General features: G+C 40.0%; 1 protein-coding gene across 8 annotated transcripts in view; it reads right to left on the bottom strand.

The window, feature by feature from the left end:
- Positions 1–19,737, bottom strand: part of LOC106082455 (dual 3',5'-cyclic-AMP and -GMP phosphodiesterase 11) — a 349,544-nt gene that overhangs the window by 48,806 nt on the left and 281,001 nt on the right. For all 8 annotated transcript variants that reach the window (XM_059364258.1, XM_059364257.1, XM_059364256.1 and 5 more), the window contains 2 exons: positions 12,782–12,932; positions 2,551–2,706 (listed from right to left, as the gene is read on the bottom strand). In XM_059364258.1, the coding sequence (XP_059220241.1) occupies positions 2,551–2,706; positions 12,782–12,932 (307 nt within the window). The remainder of the gene's footprint in view (positions 1–2,550; positions 2,707–12,781; positions 12,933–19,737) is intronic.

The raw sequence follows: 19,737 nt of genomic DNA on the forward strand, positions 1-19,737 counted from the left end.
ATATAAATCGATCTCTCTATTTTACTTCTTGAGCCCCCAAAGGGCGCAATTCTTATTCGAATTGGCTGACATTTTACACAGGTCTCCAACATATAATTTAATTGTGGTCCAAATCGGACCAATTTGGACCGAACTGTTGCAAGTCATAACAGACCATTGCATGCAAAATTTCGGCCAAATCGGGGCTCAAGAAGTCAAATCGGGAGATCGGTTTATATGGTAGCTATATCTACATCTAAACCGATATGGTCCATTTGCAATCCCCAACGATCTAGATTAAGTTACGTTAGGCAAGGTTAGGTTGAAAAAAGGGTGCAGATATTTATCCGCCCCATGTCATTATCGACATACACCTAAGCCAATAATCGGCTTGTTTTGCGCTCTAAATACAAAACAAGTAATAGTGTGCTAATTTGGGCCGGGCCGAATCTTGGGAACCCACCGCCATGGATTCTGCTTAAATAGAGCTATATCTGGTTATAGACCAGACAGGACTTGGCGCAGTTATTGAGAGTCATAACATAATACAAAATGCAAAATTACAGCCAAATCGGAAAAAAATGCTGCTTGTAAGGGCTCAAGAAGTAAAATCGGGAGATTTGTTTATATGGGAGCTATATCAGCTTCTTGACGGATTTGAAACGTACTCGGTACAGTTATTGGGAGTCATAACAGAACACTATGTGCAAAATTTCAGACAAAAATTGCGGTTTACAGGAGCTCAAGAAGTCGTATCGGGAGATCCTATGGTGATGGGTATAAAAAAGTGACCTCGAAAGCAAATGCTTCAACGTCCCATCATCTTCCCCGCATGCCCTACACATGCTTCCCACACCGACTTTACATAAGTGAGCTCGTAGTCCTATGTGTCCCGTCGTGATACCAATAGCAGTACTGACCTCCTTCTTACTTCCTTTTTGTAATAGCCTCGATCTGGATCCCCCCATAGGATTTTCGCCGTCCTACCGATCGTTTCACTGTTTCACAGTGTTGCATGCGCATCGTCGCCCACACCCTTAATTCGGACTGCGTCTACCTGAAAGGCTTCGGGTTAACCAAGTTTATTGACGATGGCCAGAGGACTGTCGTCAATAAAATGATCTGCCCTTACCGCCAATCCACCTTTACTCCGTCGTGGCCCGGCACCCAAACAACGCGGATTTTGCCATTCTCAGAGAAGGCCTACGACCTACATCTATACTTAGTATCTGTGCAAAATTTCAAGCGGACGGAAGGACAGACGGATGTGGTTAGATTGGCTCAGAACATCGCGACGATCAAGAATATATATTTTATGAGGTCTTAGATGAATATTTCGAGGTATTACAAACACCATCCTATGGTGACGACCCATGCAAATGAAAAAAGGACCATGATTTGTGGATCTGCACCTGGAATGTCAGCACTCTCCATAGAGAAGGTGCAGTGTACGCCCCTACGTACGTATTGGAGAAGTTCAGGGCAGATATTACTGCCTTTCAGGAAGTGCGATGGACCGAGAATGGTGTCACAACAACACCAAAACGTGACGAACTATTTTATAGCGAGGCATGAATTTGGCTGTGGATTTGTGGTTAGTCGGAGAATGAAACACTTTGTCTCAAGCTTTACTCCGGTGGATGAGAGACTAGCCACAATCCGCATAAAATACCAATTCTTCCACATCAGCCTTATTTGTACCCATGCCCAGACGGAAGACAAGGACGAGCAGACGCCTATGACGCTGAACGCCTGGGTTCGAATCCTGGCGACACCATCAGAATAAATTTTCAGCGGTGGTTTTTCCCTCCTAATGCTGGCAACATTTGTGAGGTACTATGTCATGTAAAACTTCCCTCCAAAAAGGTGTCGCACTGTGGCACGCCGCTCGGACTCGGTTTTAAAGAGGAGGCCCCTTATGACTGAGTTTAAAATTGAATCAGACTGCACTCATTGATATGTGAGAAATTTGCCCCTGTTCCTTAGTGGAATGTTCATGGGCAAAATATGGATTTGGATGTATTGGATTGCCCAAAAAGTAATTGCGGATTTTTTAAAAGAAAGTAAATGCATTTTTAATAAAGCTTAGAATGAACTTTAATCAAATATACTTTTTTTACACTTTTTTTCTAAAGCAAGCTAAAAGTAACAGCTGATAACTGACAGAAGAAAGAATGCATTTACAGAGTCACAAGTTGTGAAAAAATTTTTCAACACCGACTATATGAAAAATCCGCAATTACTTTTTGGGCAACCCAATAACATCTTCCACTACCGCTTTTGATAGGTGTTTATAAGTTTCTTTGCTTTTTTTTCAGTTCATATATGGGCTTAAACCAATAAAGGCTTCATAATATTTTTTCCATTGCCCATTTCATATTTAGTTGGGTATGAAATGATCAGTTCATATGATAGAATGAATTTTAGTTAATCAAAATTTTTCTTTTATATAATTCGCTTGGGACACCCTAATACACTGTGTAGTGAAGTGTGTTTATTGCTTTATGTATGTCTTTCAATATCTCGACAAAATTCACGTGCTCTAAATTGGCAAAATTCTATTGAACTCACCTTCTCATCAGTTTCCGAGAAACATTCACCATTCAATTTGTTAATGACTTGGGCCACGCCAATGACATCACCCGAAGAGTCCTTGATGGGCATACAAAGCAATGCTCTGGTACGATAGCCGGTCAATGTATCGATTTTACAATTAAAACGTTCATCCTGCAAGACAAAAAACCAAAAGGAAAACAAAATAAAAATGCAGTTACAAAGATTTAAAAGATTCAAAAAATTTATAGAAATATTTTTTGTCTGATATAATTTTTAAATTTTCATTAGATTGGATTTTCATCCTTTTTTTCGCTCTGAAATCACTGCATGATAACCCTATTTCTATACATTTCCAAAATCTGAATAGTCGTTTTCCATGTTCTTTACGTGTTTTTGTGCACACTTGAGGTAATTAATCTTTTTCTTTGACACTTTACGACTTTTAACAACCAATGACAATATAAGACAGAACAGAGAAATGGATAGCATTGAACATTTAGCCTGGCATCAAATATAAATCCCTATAGACAAAGGCTATGAAATATGCATTCACACACTTGTTATGTAATCGAGCAATAAAATTTAAAAAAAAAAACGGAAGCAGACATAATGGAGGACGATACTCGTATCAAGAAGATTTATTACAATAACGAACACTCAATGCAAGGTGTGCAGTAAAGGATGTGGATTGAGATGCATACTTTACTACTTTTGATTAAAACTCACTCAAATAATAACAAAAAAAAAAGTTAGGAAAGACAGGACAGGTAGAAGAGTTGGACAAAGCCGAGTAAGTAAAGCCCCTACATACTCGGCTTTGTCCAACAACCATCGAGTTTTCCCAAAGATTTAAGCAAATGCTTGATCAAGTGGGGTGTTTTGGGAATGTTGGAGACTAATCAATGGTTCCGATTGGTATTAACTGGCAAAATCTAGGCTAATTTTGTACTTTTTTCATCTCAAATGTGAATATAAGCCTCCTAGCGTTGTCACCTGGGTGGCTATCTTTAATACCTGTTAAGGTGGTGAGCTAAACAGTGCCACGAGATAACCCTTAGAACGATAAAAATATGGGTTGGGATGTTGCACTTCAACAGGAAAAAATTACTTGGAAAAATGGTTTCAAGCCGGGCTGAACTTTGGATATCCACCACCTCGGTTATACATATAAACCACTTTTCGTCACAATACGGTGAAAACTGCAGCTATATGAGCTAATTTGAAACAAACTCGGCACGGACGTGGAGGCTTCTAATACAATTCATCTTCACCATATTCTGGAAGAATATGAATGCCATTGACCGAATTTCTGCGAGATCTGTTAAAAGTTCATATTTTATGCCCCCAGAACTTAAATCGGGAGTTGTAGAGTGTATACGGCAGCAACATTCAAATATAAGCCAATCTGAACCATAATGGGCACGGATGTCGAAAAGTCTGCGTAATCGGACAAATAAATGCGCCTTTAATGGGTCCAAGAATTTAAATCTGAAGATCGGTCTATATAGCAGCTATATCCAAATATACACCGCTCTGAGCCATATTTAACAGAGATGTCGAAGACCTTAACGCAGGCAAATTTCAGAAAACTCGGGTAATAAAAGGTGCCTTTATGAGCCTAAAACCCTGAACGGAGAGATTGGTATATTTGCCAGCTATATCTACATATACCACGATTTTGATCATCGGTGATCGATGCGAATGTCTAACAAAGAGTCTAACTATACTCTTTACTAACTTTTATTTTAATTGGCCATTACAGAAAACCTTTCCATCTAGCAGAACGTAGAATGGATGCCCAAGCGCCTCAATCTTCTGCACATTATCTCTTATTTCTGACACCCAGTTTCAAGATGTCGCTCTGCACATGGTCACCCTATCGGAATTTTCCCCTTTTGCGTTTTCTATTATGGTCGCCTTCAAAAGACTTCTTTGCTGGAGCTTCTTCATTCATTCTGACAACATGACCTAAACGCATCAAAACACAACGCAACTGTAGTGTTTTGATGCATTTAACTATGTTATCGTCGTCATACACCTCATATAGCTCGTGGTTCATACGACGCCTATATTCTCCATTGACGTAAACTGGTTCGTAAAGGGTGATTTTTTTGAGGTTAGGATTTTCATGCATTAGTATTTGACAGATCACGTGGGATTTCAGACATGGTGTCAAAGAGAAAGATGCTCAGTATGCTTTGACATTTCATCATGAATAGACTTACTAACGAGCAACGCTTGCAAATCATTGAATTTTATTACCAAAATCAGTGTTCGGTTCGAAATGTGTTCATTCACCGTAACGTTGCGTCAACAGCATCTTTGAAAAAATACGGTCCAATGATTCCACCAGCGTACAAACCACACCAAACAGTGCATTTTTCGGGATGCATGGGCAGTTCTTGAACGGCTTCTGGTTGCTCTTCACTCCAAATGCGGCAATTTTGCTTATTTACGTAGCCATTCAACCAGAAATGAGCCTCATCGCTGAACGGTGAATGAACACATTTCGAACCGAACACTGATTTTGGTAATAAAATTCAATGATTTGCAAGCGTTGCTCGTTAGTAAGTCTATTCATGATGAAATGTCAAAGCATACTGAGCATCTTTCTCTTTGACACCATGTCTGAAATCCCATGTGATCTGTCAAATACTAATGCATGAAAATCCTAACCTCAAAAAAATCACCCTTTATATTTTGCGAAGGATTTTTCTCTCAAACACTCCAAGCACAACCTCATCTGCTTTTACAAGTACCCATGCCTCAGAGCCATATAACATCACGGATAGCATCAGTGTCTTGTGTAGTGTAATCTTCGTCTGTCGAGAGGTGGCCTTGTTTCTAAACCGCTTACTTAGTCCAAAGTAGCATCTGTTTGCCAATATTATCCTTCGTGCCTTTTGTCTCGGTTAGGGCTGTACCGAGGTAGATAAAGTTGCTGACTATCGCAAAGTTGTGGTTCCCAACTTTCTCCATTTTCTTTATATGATCGGTTGTACAGGGCGTTTCGCGAGTTGATACCATCCATTTCGATTTATCTCCATTAACTGCCAGACCCATTTTCACCGATTTCCTTTCGATTCTTTCAAAGGCTGCAGTTACTACTTCCGGTCACCGTCCAATGTCGTCGGCATAGGCGAGTAGCATGTGTTCTCTTGTGTTTAGTGTGCCATATCTAATCACATCTGCCTATCGTATAATCTTTAACTGCAGGATATTAAAGAGATCGCAGGACAAGCTGTCTCTTTGTCCGAAACCTCGTTTGGTATTAAATGGTTCAGAGAGATTCTGTTATATTTTTACTGAAGAATGCGTATCAGCAAGTGTCATCCTGCAAAGTCTTGTTAAACTCAGACATGGCTTAAAATGTATTTAATGTATAGGGCTGTCGAAAGCGGCTTTGTATTCAACAAAGAGATGATGGGTGTTGATTTGTCCTTTTCGGGTCTTTTACAGGATTTGGCGCAGTGTGAATAACTGGTCTAGGGTGGATTCACCAGGTCTAAAGCCGCATTGATAGGGCCCAATTATCTCATTGACTTTAGGTTTTAATCTTTCACACAGTACGCTCGAGAGTATCTTGTATGCGATGGGGAGGAGATTTATTCCTCTGTAGTTGGCACCTTCCGTCTTGTCTCCTTCCTTGTGTACAGGACATGGTATGTCAAGGTTCCAATCATCTTGCTAGCCACATCGCCTTATCAGCTGATGCATAAGCCTTATCAAAGTGTCGATTCCGGTCTTAAATAGTTCAGCGGGCAACCCATCGGCTCCTGCTGCCTCGTTGTTCTTCAGTCGGGTTACAGCTACTTGGACGTTTTTCTGACTGAGGAGGCAAACATTCTGCACCATCATCAGGGATTGATTCTGCGGTATACTCTTGCGTTGCCATCGTCGGACACTAGCACCTGGTTAAAATATTCCTCAGCACACTATCTGCATAAGTTACCAGATTTCCTTGGTTTTCTCGGCAGCAGGATGTGCCTGATTGAAAGCCATCGGTTTGGTGTTTGATTCTTTGATAGAATTTTCGAACTTTATTTTGACTCCTGTACCTATCAATTCGCTAACACTCACGTCTTTCTATTTCCTTCTTTTTTTGTGGAATAGGGTTCCTCTATCTCTGTGTTGTAACTGATTTCAGGGTTTGCTATATATCGTTGTCGTACGTACCATGGGTTTCTTGAAGCAAGCTTCCGGTACCCATGGACGGATTTCGCGGCATTTCCCATTGAGCGGGCAATAGTTTGCCTTTACAAAGTCCGAATATTCCAGGCCCAGATCCATAGATTATGGTCCTTTCGTCGTTTGCGCGGGTGTTCAATATTAGAGGAGTACATTTTTACTATTCTTTTGTTTTTCAGAGTTATGCCCAAAAATTTTCGGGGACGGGTTTTTGGGCCTGCTCTCCAACCGCATGAGTTATGTGAGATCGCACATTTATCCCCCGATGTCGAGAGCCGCTTATCACCAGCGGCCCCCAACCCGAGAACAGAAGCTGATGTTGACCATTTGTTATTTGACGGCGTCAATAACTCGTCTTGTCATATTAGCACTCAGTATTTAAGTAAGAGTCTTTGCCACCTTACCCCTCACTGCGACTCTCCTCTCGAATATACATACCGAAAAGGTTTATTCCTCGTGCAAAATTTCATGAGAATCGGTCAACAAATGACGATGTTAATACAATCGGATGAGCATTGAGAAAGTTGGGGTGACCAAATTAATTAATTCGTATCTCTTACAAATGTGTCTGTCCTTAAATTATATTGGGATGCCCAAAAAGTAATTGCGGATTTTTCATATAGTCGGCGTTGACAAATTTTTTTCACAGCTTATGACTCTGTAATTGCATTCTTTCTTCTGTCAGTTATCAGCTGTTACTTTTAGCTTGCTTTAGAAAAAAAGTGTAAAAAAAGTATATTTGATTAAAGTTCATTCTAAGTTTTATTAAAAATGTATTTACTTTCTTTTAAAAAATCCGCAATTACTTTTTGGGCAACCCAATATATAAGACGTTTTATATAGCCGGGTTCACTGAATAAATGGAGGTGATAGACCGCGAAGAACCACCTAGACTGAGGATCCTACGATAGAAATCATTATAGAAAGATCGCCTCACAACTGCGAAATCGATCAAAACTGATACACAGTCATATACACCGAATATATCGACTCAGAGACGAGTTGATGAGACGGACTAAGTAGCCAGTAGTCTACCAAAATTATGCTCAAGCTTGGCAAAAGGCCAAGTGGCTTGTAACACTACTCAATGATCAGAAATACTGGCTAAAACGGTAATTTCGCCTACGAATCAAAGTTTTATTTGAATGGTGGGTCATTGAACAGTACTTCGTACAGCTTCTAGTGAAAACGATTCCAAGATTTTCAATAGCTTAGCTTCAGCTTAGATTTTCAATAAATGTTATGAAGAATATTTCTCTCGAACACTCCAAGAACTACCTCGTTGGCTTTTTCAAGCACGAATGCTTTAGAAATAAAAAAAAAAATTTAGAACTATACCTGCCGAGAGGTGGGTTCGTTATTTCTCTTAAAGAGGAGAGTGCAAGTTTGACCGTGAAAATTAATCTCACAAGAAATGAAGGATTATCTAATGATAACTGAAAAAAAAACCGCCACACAGCAGATGAAATGGTCACAGACAATACGCAGACGTTTTTTAGCTTGTGCGAGGACCATTCATCCGTACCATAGAGTTATTCTCCAACTTTCTGACTGTCGGGCTGCAGTTCATAGACTGTTAATTTATAGCATTTCAACTTAAATCTTAACGAAAATCGATTGACAAGGATTGCATTCATTGAGCTATTGGTTTAATCGAGTGAGTATTGTGTTGCCTTCTGTTGCATTTCCAGCTTTTACGATCATATAAGGTAATGATCCGAATCAATATTCGATTCTGGGATCGATCGTCCACCATCCATTAGAGTAAATTTGGAAACATATCCACAGCCAAACTCATGTCTCGTTCAATGGCAGCTATGGTACAACGCAACACCTTTTGATGTTTTCTGACGCAACTCCCAATATATCGGATTTCCCATTAAGTAGGCCTTGTATTAGTACGACACAGCATTAAGCAAATATTTTGCATTGTTTTCAAATTTTCAATTTTGTTAATTTTCTGTGTACACGAAACTACCACTAAAAGTCAAACATTTGCATATGAAAATAAAAGCTTCCATTGAATCTTAAATTCAAATAAACAAATACCATTTTGACTTAAAATGTTGGCAATTGATTTGTTATTACCATTGCCATTTATTGGCCAGCTGAACAAAACACAAATTTTCCATGGCCTAATAGAAACCACAGACATTATTGATTCAGATGAACCTTAGCAAGATGGAATATTTTGACGATATTGATTAAGACGAAATTTTGAATGGTGGAATAATTTGGTTGGCATAAATTGAAAAATAAATAGACAAAGATGAATTGCGGTGAAAGCCACCCTGATTTCCCAGTAAATACGTAAAAAATGCAAATAGCATCAGCAATGATCGATTATAATTACGACAAAGACCCTAGCCGTGGGAAGACATAACTACAGGCCTTGACTTCTGGGCTGTTATCGGAGGGACCATACAAATCCTTGGATACAAATAGGTATTCATCGGTCAGAAGCCTTAAGGTGGATCTACATGATCTAGAGCGAGATGTTTAGCGCTACAAGAGAGAGCTAGATCAAGCGGCATATCAAGCGGGTCTAGACAACATTCATGCCGACACAGTAGCCGATGCGGTCAATAGCTATCGGGTGAATGTAGTCCTTGGAGAACAAACGCCTTCCAATGCACTTGAAGAAAGTGACCTCCCAGAGCAGCCCTGCTCAATTAAGATCAGGAAGATGCAGCCGCCTCAACTCCTACGGAGCAAAGATGGATGCCAAAGTGCAGGAAAATGAAAAAGGGGGATAGGTTCGTTTGGACCATAGATCACATTTTTCAAATACTTGGCAAGCTTTCTCTTTTCAGGTGGAAACTATGGATGTATACACCGAGATCATAACAAGAAGTCTCTATAAACATTTCGGATATTCGGCTAAGAAGACAAATCGAGGCATCGGTTCTACATCAGGTTATAGCCCGATCTCGAGGACACGCACTTGGAGACCTTAGGTCTTTTGTGTTGCTGCCGTAGAAGGAGAAAGAAGAGAAAGAGAAGATGGAGAAAAACAGACAGCGATACACCAAAGCACTGTAGAAGTCACCAAAAACGACAACAAAATCAAAACCAACGAGCAAGACAAAAAAAAAAAAATAGGGATCAAGGCTGATCAGAAAGAAAGTCTCACCGGCGAGACTTTGGTCTAGTCAAACATTTCAGGCGTTTACAGAATTCCAAAATGACGAGAGCACTCAATGCCTGAAAGAAATGCAGGCACGGAAAGAATTGTTCACCCATTACCCTGTATCTTCTTTGCGGAATTGCGGGGCAATGACACAAAAGGGACTCGACCGTCTCCAATGCCGACTTGCCATCGCACAAACTTCAAAAGACCGTCCCATACTGCGTCCAGCGCGACCTCTAAGTTTTCAGAACTCCAAAATGACGAGAGCACTCAATGCCTGAAAGAAATGCAGGCATAGAAAGAATTGTTCACCCATTACCCTGTATCTTCTTTGCGGAATTGCGGGACAGTTACACAAAAGATGCTCGACCCTCTCCAACGGCCACTCGTTATCGCATAACCTACAAAAGTCCGTCTCATACTGCGTCCAGCGAGACCTCTAAGACCTTATGTCGCAATAACCTGCAAACCACAGCAGCAGACCACGCGCGCATCCTTAAAGGACGCTCACCCTACCAAGAAGCGTGCACAAAACATGTCTCACTGATTGCACAGCATGATCTGCACTTATCGGTGATCTATTCCAGGCCAGCTCAATGGTCGCTTCGTTGCCCCACTACCCCTTGATGGCTCTGGAACCAGCAGAGCCTGCATGGTTATCTCACGGTTCAATGAAATTCTTCCAAACAGACTCAAGCTCACCTGGTTCGACGCCATTAACTTTAGCGTCTGACTGTCCACGTATATCATCACAGTATGATCAGACCGCCACGGCCCCATCGACATTATCTCAAGTCCTTAAGGAATGCGAAAAAATTCGCGCGAAAGACGAGGTACCTGTCCAGAAGCCTATTTGATTATTCGGTTCGCATTAATTCAAAGAAGACTTCTGACACGGTGCCCCCATTCAATTGAAATTTATCCGTGTATACCGAAGATCCCAGCGATGGCTTCCACACTCCATTTCATACGACCAGTATAACAGGCGTTCAGGCTCCCTCATCTCATAGAATGCTACCAAGAGTTTCCAATATTAAAAGAGCCCATATTGAGTAACCTTGAGGACTCATCCTCTCCCTCCCTCTATTGACTAGCAAAAACGGACCCATGAGGCCCTCTTGGTCGAAAAGTTAGTTTGGGAGCAACGAGTATATCTAAAATAGGACCGATTGGGCCCATTTACAATTCCAGCCGATTAGGTTAGGAAAAGAGGGTGCAGATATTAATCCGTATTAAGTGAGCTCGTAGTTCTATGTATCCCGTTATAACACCAAAAGCTATACTGACCTCCTTTTTATTTTCTTTCAGTAATAGTCTCATCCTCTCACGATTGGGATTACTTCATATATTTTGCCGTGTTTGTCGCCCACGCACTTAAATCGGACTTGGTCGATCCGATAGACTTTGGGTTAACCAATTTTATTGACGGCAGTTCTCTGGCCTTCACTGCCAAATCGTCTGCCCTTTCATTCCCCCTTATTTCTCTGAATGTAATTGGTTGCCCAAAAAGTAATTGCGGATTCTTCATATAGTCGGCGTTGACAATTTTTTTCCCAGCTTGTGACTCTGTAATTGCATTCTTTCTTCTGTCAGTTATCAGCTGTTACTTTTAGCTTGCTTTAGAAAAAAAAGTGTAAAAAAGTATATTTGATTAAAGTTCATACTAAGTTTTATTAAAAATGCATTTATTTTCTTTTAAAAAATCCGCAATTACTTTTTGGGCAACCCAATATATTCAAGAAGTCCCTCGAAGAGAAATCGCCCAAGCCCACACACTCACATGCACTATCAATCGACCGACCCTCAATGGGTTATGGCGCACAGTGGGAGAAAATGGAAAAAAAATCTAGTAAAATATATGCCGTGTGAGAACGGGTAGAGATATCTTTTTGAAATGGTTAGAGCAGAGGTGTTAGAGTGTGCAAAATTTTAAGGTCCTATGTTGTCCGGGCGCCTCTTGGCAGGCCCTAAAAGTTGGTCACCTTGGCATTTGGAAAAATTTTTCGTGCTTGTTTCATTTGTGGTCCGATTTTAAAAAATATTTTTTTGCTGGATAGTCTACAAAAGAGTCAGTTTGAGGTGTACAATATCCCCATTGGTTTTGGGGATATACGTGTATAATTTTTATTTGTTGAAATTTTGGCGTAGGTTGGCTTTGCATTTTGCAGTTTACAAAAGCATTCGTGGTTCGATTTTCATTTGTATGCATGATTCGGATTTGTGACAACATTTACAACGACTTGGCCGCAAAAAGTGTCCACATCTTATGTCCACATCAAAAGCCATATAGTTTGGAAGTCAACAAATTTGAAAAAAGTTGTCTGTCCGTCTGTCTGTCTATCCGTTAGTCCATGTTAATTTGTATACAAAGTACAGGTCGCAATCTTCGTCCGATTGTCTTAGAATTTGGTACACGCAAGCTTTTCGGCCTAGAGACAAAGCCTTTTGAAATTGGAAAAAATCGGTTCAGATTTGGATATAGCTCCCATATATATGTTTGTCCGATTTGCAGTAGTAATGAAATAAAATGGTCATTTGCTAACCGATTCTTTCGAAATTTGGCAGAAAGGATTTTCTTTTGACTCTCAACATTGCTGGTGCATTTCATAGAAATCGATTCACCTGCCGAATTTTATCTTTCCTTACTGGTTTCTCTTATATTGGGTTGCCCAAAAAGTAATTGCGGATTTTTCATATAGCCGGCGTTGAAAAATTTTTTCACAGCTTGTGACTCTGTAATTGCATTCTTTCTTCTGTCAGTTATCAGTTGTAACTTTTAGCTTGCTTTAGAAAAAAGTGTAAAAAAGTACATTTGATTAAAGTTCATTCTAATTTTTATTAAGAATGCATTTACTTTCTTTTAAAAAAATCCGCAATTACTTTTTGGGCAACCCAATATTTGTTTAGCGCTAGTCCCTTTGTACCTACCTTGTATGCATCCGGTATATTCACAGGTTCACCACTTTCGGCAACATGACCAGCAATGCCAGTGCCCCAAGCTATTTGCACTTCATCTTGTTGTTCCATTTCCTCAACAGTGCTGCGCGGACAAACATCAAACAGTTTCGATACCAGACATCTAAAATTATAAAAATTAAGGAAAGAGTTACAGATTTTTTGAATATTACTAATATATCACTTAACTCAACCTAAATAATAAGATTTACAACATGGCATTAGAGAAATTGAAAACAGGAACCGTTCTAAGCGCCTGTTTCTTAAAAAAAATTGTAATTCCATAAAAATTGTAAGTATTAGTGAGAGACAACTGTTTAGCAGAGGTAAGCTTAACCGACTAGGACGTTGCACACTTGGTTTCAAATCCTGGCAAGAGAATAATAAAAATTACCCCCATCCTCTCATAATAAGAGGCCAGCGTTGCGCAGAGATTAGCATGTCCGCCTATGACGCTGAACGCCTGGGTTCGAATCATGGCGAGACCATCAGAAAAAATGTTCAGCGGTGGTTTTCCCCTCCTAATGCTGGCGACATTTGTGAGGTACTATGCCATGTAAAACTTCTCTCTAAAGAGGTGTCGCACTGCGGCATGCCGTTCGGACTCGGCTATAAAAAGGAGGCCCCTTATCATTGAGCTTGAACTTGTATTGGACTGCACTCCTTGATATGTGAGAAGTTTGCCCCAGTTCCTTAGTGGTATGTTCATGGGCAAAATTTGCATTTTGCATCCTCTCATAATTCTAGCAACATTTGTGAAGTATGATTTTAATTCCCAAACACACTTCAATGATCCATAAACTCGCAAATCCTAAACCGAAATGGAGAGAGACGATAGATTCTCTTGTTAACTAAAGATTTACCCCCGGAGCGTATGATAAATGCTAAAATAACCATTCGCCACCATGGCTAGCAAAAGTAAAACTATATTCGAAATCAAATTGTGCTACACCGAAAATCATATTGAATTAAAGTTTTTTTATTTTTCTAACACTTTCATACAAAAGCTCTTAAACTTATGCTGTTTGCTTGCATTGTCCTGGCTGTTAAACTCAATTTACCATCTTCTATAGAAGTCAAATTGGCGCCCCATTATGAAAACCACAAGCTAACAGAAAACTTTTACGAATTTATGTCTGCCAAAGCTATTACTTAGTTTTCAAGTTCATTTAAATTTTCTATTTTTATTCTCTGTGAATATACATTGTATAAAAATTTTCACCCTTAGCTGGTGTGTGTGTGTGTGTGAATTCACTGAAGTGCAATTTGTGCCAAGAAAATGCCACGAAAAACTCTAAATGCAAGTCATGGGGAGGGGGACAACAAACGGTAAAAGCAGCAAGTAAAGGGTGATTTTTTTGAGGTTAGGATTTTCATGCATTAGTATTTGACAGATCACGTGGGATTTCAGACATGGTGTCAAAGAGAAAGATGCTCAGTATGCTTTGACATTTCATCATGAATAGACTTACTAACGAGCAACGCTTGCAAATCATTGAATTTTATTACCAAAATCAGTGTTCGGTTCGAAATGTGTTCATTCAAGTGTTCAGCGATGAGGCTCATTTCTGGTTGAATGGCTACGTAAATAAGCAAAATTGCCGCATTTGGAGTGAAGAGCAACCAGAAGCCGTTCAAGAACTGCCCATGCATCCCGAAAAATGCACGGTTTGGTGTGGTTTGTACGCTGGTGGAATCATTGGACCGTATTTTTTCAAAGATGCTGTTGGACGCAACGTTACGGTGAATGAACACATTTCGAACCGAACACTGATTTTGGTAATAAAATTCAATGATTTGCAAGCGTTGCTCGTTAGTAAGTCTATTCATGATGAAATGTCAAAGCATACTGAGCATCTTTCTCTTTGACACCATGTCTGAAATCCCACGTGATCTGTCAAATACTAATGCATGAAAATCCTAACCTCAAAAAAATCACCCTTTAAATCAAATTTAACTTTTTGCGAGAGAGCATGATATTTGTGAAGTCCAACTAAGGATGATTATTTCTATTCAAAGCAGATGGAATTAGAAAGGGCGGTGGTCAAGAACACAACAAGGAGAAACACACTTTCATTTTCGATAGGTGGTCAAAACTAAAGTCCTTTGTTTTGGACACAATTTCATGAATTTTGGTCTTCAGAGAAAATTTCATAAAAATTTTGTCTTTTGAGAAAATCTCATAGAAATTTTGTCTTTAGACAAAAATTTCATGGAAATTTTGTCTTTAGAGAAAATTTCATAGAAATTTTGTCTGTAGAGAAAATTTCACAGAAATTTTGTATGCAGGGCGGACAGACAGACGGACGGAGGGAAGGATGGACATGGCTAGATCGACTAAAAATGTCATGACGATCAAGAATATTTATGGTGTTTTTTATGGTGTTTTAGATGAATATTTTGAGAAGTTACAAACAAAACGACGAAATTATACCCTCCACCCCATCCTATGTTGGAGGGTATAAAACTGATAATTCCTTAACTATTTTTCGTGGTATAGCACTTGAATCAAAATACCTACAAATTGTGTTTTTCAAAAAAAAAGTCAACTTTGAACTGCCGTATCTCTTAAACTAAAAATATAAATACCCATCACCATAGAATAGGGGGTATATTCGGTAAGTCATTCCGTTTGGAACACTTCGAAATATGAATTTTCGACCCTACAAAGAGTATATACTTCGGATCGTCGTGAAATTCTAAGACGATTTAACGATGTCCGTGTGTCTGTCCGTCCGTTTGTTGTAATCACTCTACAAAAATTGAGATATTGAGCTGAAATTTGGCACAGATACGTCTTTTTACTGCACGCAGTTTAAGTTCTTGAAAGGGCCAAATGGGACCATTTTTGGATAAAGCTGTTATATAGACGGATATGCCGATAAAGGGTCGAATGACCAAAAATGCATTACTTTTCGACCGATTTCGCTGAAATTTGATACAGCGAGTATAGCTGCCATATAGACCGATCTGCCGATAAAGCGTCTGAAGCTCATAAAAGCTTCATTTATTATCCGATATCGCTGAAATTTGAAACAGGAAATTGCTTTAAGCCTTCCAACATCCGACCCAAATATGGCTCAGATCGAACTATGTTTAGATATAGCTGCCATATAGACCGATCTGACGATAAGGGGTGTGAAGCCCATAAAAGGCTTTATTTATTATCCGATTTTGCTGAAATTTGAAACAGAGAGTTGCTTTAAGCCTTCCAACATCCGACCTTAATATGGATCAGATCGGACCATATTTGGATATAGCTGCTATACAGACCGATCTGCCGATAAAGGGTTTAATGTCCATAAATGTTTTATTTTTTATCCGATTTCGCTGAAATTTAAAACAGAGAGTTGCTTAATGCCTTCCAACAACCCAATCAGATATGGTCCAGATCGGACTATATTTAGATATAGTCCGATCTGCCGATAAAGGGTCTAAAGCCCATAAAAGCTTTATTTTTTATCCGATTTCGCTGAAATTTGAAACAGAGAGTTGCTTTAAGCCTTCCGACATCCGACCTGAATATGGTCCAGATCGGGCTATATTTAGATATAGCTGTCATATAGACCGATCTGCCGATAAGTGGTCTGAAGCCCATAAAAGCCTTATTTATTATCCGATTTCGCTGAAATTTGAAACAGGGAGTTGCTTTGAGCCTTTCGACATCCGACCTGAATATGGTCTTGATCGGACTATATTTAGATATAGCTGTCATATAGACCGATCTGCCTATAAGGGATCTGTATCCCACAAATGCTTTATTTTTTATCCGATTTCGCTGAAATTTGAAACAGGGAGTTGCTTTAAGCCTCCCGACATCCGACCCAAATATGACTCAGATCAGACTATATAGATACACCTGTAGTATAGACCGATCTTCCAATTAAGGGTCTTAGTCCCATAAAAATATGATTTATTGTCTAAAAATGTTACTTGTATATAAGTTATTGGTACCTAAACAAAATATGATCGGGACCAGACCCTATTATGATATAACTACGGATATAGTAGTGGAGTTATAATAAAATAGGATAATCTTTGGATCATTGTTTAATTTGGTCTATATCCAACAAGTTTTCCTATTTTCACCGGATTGTGACAAAAAGGGATTTACATATATAACCGAGGTGGTGGGTATCCAAAGTTCAGCCCGGCCGAACTTTATGCCTTTTTACCTGTTGATATTGTTAGAATTTTTTACTTTAGATAGGATTTCGTTTCAAAATTTCGTAGGCGCACATGAAAATTTTAATTTTTGCCATCTGTTTCCTCTGTCCGCGCCATAGTGCGACGTCTGTAGCATGCCTCAAACGACAATCCATCCAAACAAAGAAATGGTGTAAGGGCTTAGAAGCAATGTCATAACAACGATTGGCAAAAATATCTTCTCAGACGGCCAGGCAGCCAATAAATCTGTGGACAATATATCTCTGAATTTAAAAACCACCCTCGACTATCACAAATCGATCGACGAAATACTTTAACTGTTTAAAATACACCTGTTCTGGCCGCGTAGATCTAACATGCGGCCAGAATTTTGTACGTTATTTGTCGAAAATATTTCATTGGTTAGGTTAGGTTTAAGTGGCAGTCTACCAGACTCACTTAGACGGTTTGGTCCATTGTAATACCGCAGGAACAAAAGAAGGAAGATGTCTTCTTCTTCCTTTGCTTTGAAAAGCCCAATAACTGGCGAATGTTCAGATGCCCCAAATTTTTTTTCAAACTCGTGGAGTTAAAAGGGTTCATGAGAATCTAGACGTTAATAAATCCCCGAGCCCGGATGGAATATCAACACTGTCTTACGCAAGTGTTCTTCGATGCTCGCTCGTCCCATACTCAACCTTGGCTACCGTGCGGGAGTCTGGAAGGTTGCGAACGTTAAACCAATACCCAAGAAAGGTGAGGCAAACAACCCTACGAATTATCGGCGCCTTGCGATATGTTCCTCTCTCTCCAAGCTCATGGAGAGCATGGTATTTAGAGCCTAATGGCCTTCTTAGCGACTAACAGTATGGATTCCGCAGAAATCGTTCTACGGGCGACCTCATGGCACTTCTGTCGGAACGTTCGAGTCGCTCAATCCACCAGTTTGGTGAGAGTAAGGTTGTGACTCTGGATATCTCCAAGGCATTTGATAGGGGCTGGCATGGTGCACTGCTATCAAAGCTTGTCGCATTTGGTGTCGGTAATGGCTTCGTACGATTTATTTCGACCTTTCTCAGAGATCGCACTATTCGAGTCGTTATAGATGGGTTCTTCATCCAATGAGCACAAATTGACCGCAGGTGTACCCCAGGGCTCTGTTCTTTCTCTTTCTGCTTCTCGTTTTCTTATTTTCATCAACGATCTGTTGGGTCAGACATCGAATCCGATCAACTCATTTGCGGATGACAGTAATCTCTGTCATTCGTACTCATTCGACAATAGGCCGAGTCTTCGAGAGATTGAGGCGAAGAGGTGGGTTATGGACGATACACTCTGCCAGGATTTGCGGGCCATTTCTGAGTGGGGTCAAATGAATCGAGTAGATTTTAATGCACGAAAGACTCAGTGCTGCTTGTTGTCACACAAGCGATTCGCTGACCCATTACGATCATCTTTGTCGATCAACGGTGTAGATGTTGAAGAATCAGAAGCTCTTGATGTTGTGGGCACGAAAATACAAAGTGATGTACGTTGGGCTAAACATGTATTTGAAGTGTCGAAAGAAGCATTCAAGTGTTTGCAAATGCAAATTTTGACCACGAACATTCCACTAAGAAATAGGGGCAAACTCCTCACATATCAATGAGTGCAGTCCGATTCAAGTTTAAGCTCAATTATATGGGGCCTCCTTTTTATAGCCGAGTCCGAACGACGTGCCGCCGTGCGACACCTCTTTAAAGAGAAGTTTTTCATGGCATAGTACCTCACAAATGTTGCCAGCTTTGGGAGGAGAAAACCACCGTTGAAAAAATTTTTCTGATGGTCTCGCCAGGATTCTGCGCTACGATGGCCTCCTTTAAGTGTTTAGGCTTCCTTAAACGGTTTAAGAATTACTTCACTCCATCTGATCTTCTTAACATCTACACCACTTTCATAAGGCCGAAAAAGGAGTACAAGTCACATATATGGGCTGGAGCTTCAAAATCATCCCTGGAGCTACTGGACCGTCTACAGAGGAGAGCGATGGCGTTGATTGGGGACAGTGGGGTATCCAACTCTATTGCCTCCCTTCATCATCGTCGCAGTGTGGGTTGGTTGGCAGTGTTCTATCGGTACTTTCATGGTGTGTGTTCGTCTGATATTCGTCTTCTTATTCCTGATGTAAGGATGTATGTCAGGAATACTAGACATTCCAGCAAAACACCCTGTAAATAGAACATTTTCTCCTTCTTAGAAGACAGTTTCCACTGTAGGCAACTTGTATCTCCTGCTGAAAAGAACTACTTTTGTCTGCCATGGATTTATACTTAGACCACTTTCGGTAGGCCACTTCGCTGTTGCACTTTGAGCTTCCTGAAGTATATCTCTTAGAGCTTTGGGACACTTTCCCCTAACCGCAATTGCCACGTCATCAGCATATGCGACCACTTTTACAACTTTTTCTTTCAGATACAATAATATATTGTTAATGGGTATATTCCAAAGTAGAGGAGACAGTACATCTCGGTGAGGTGTTCCTCTGCTAACCCGTTTTTTTTAGATCCATATATCCCAAGCCCACCGTAATGCATCTTTTAGTTAGTAAGTTATTAATAAACTTTCTTACGATAGAGTTGATGCCTAAAAACTCCAACTCCTTCATGATTGATGGCGGTTTTACATTATTGAAAGCACTCTCAATGTCAAGAATATGTAGCCGACTGGGTCGTCAAGGGCTGTTTCAGTGGATTTGCTTTTACTTTTTTGCATGCTGCTGCCGCGACAGGCAATCTCCAGGCATC

Source organism: Stomoxys calcitrans, chromosome 3, assembly GCF_963082655.1.
Source record: "Stomoxys calcitrans chromosome 3, idStoCalc2.1, whole genome shotgun sequence".
NCBI classification, from domain to species: domain Eukaryota; kingdom Metazoa; phylum Arthropoda; class Insecta; order Diptera; family Muscidae; genus Stomoxys; species Stomoxys calcitrans.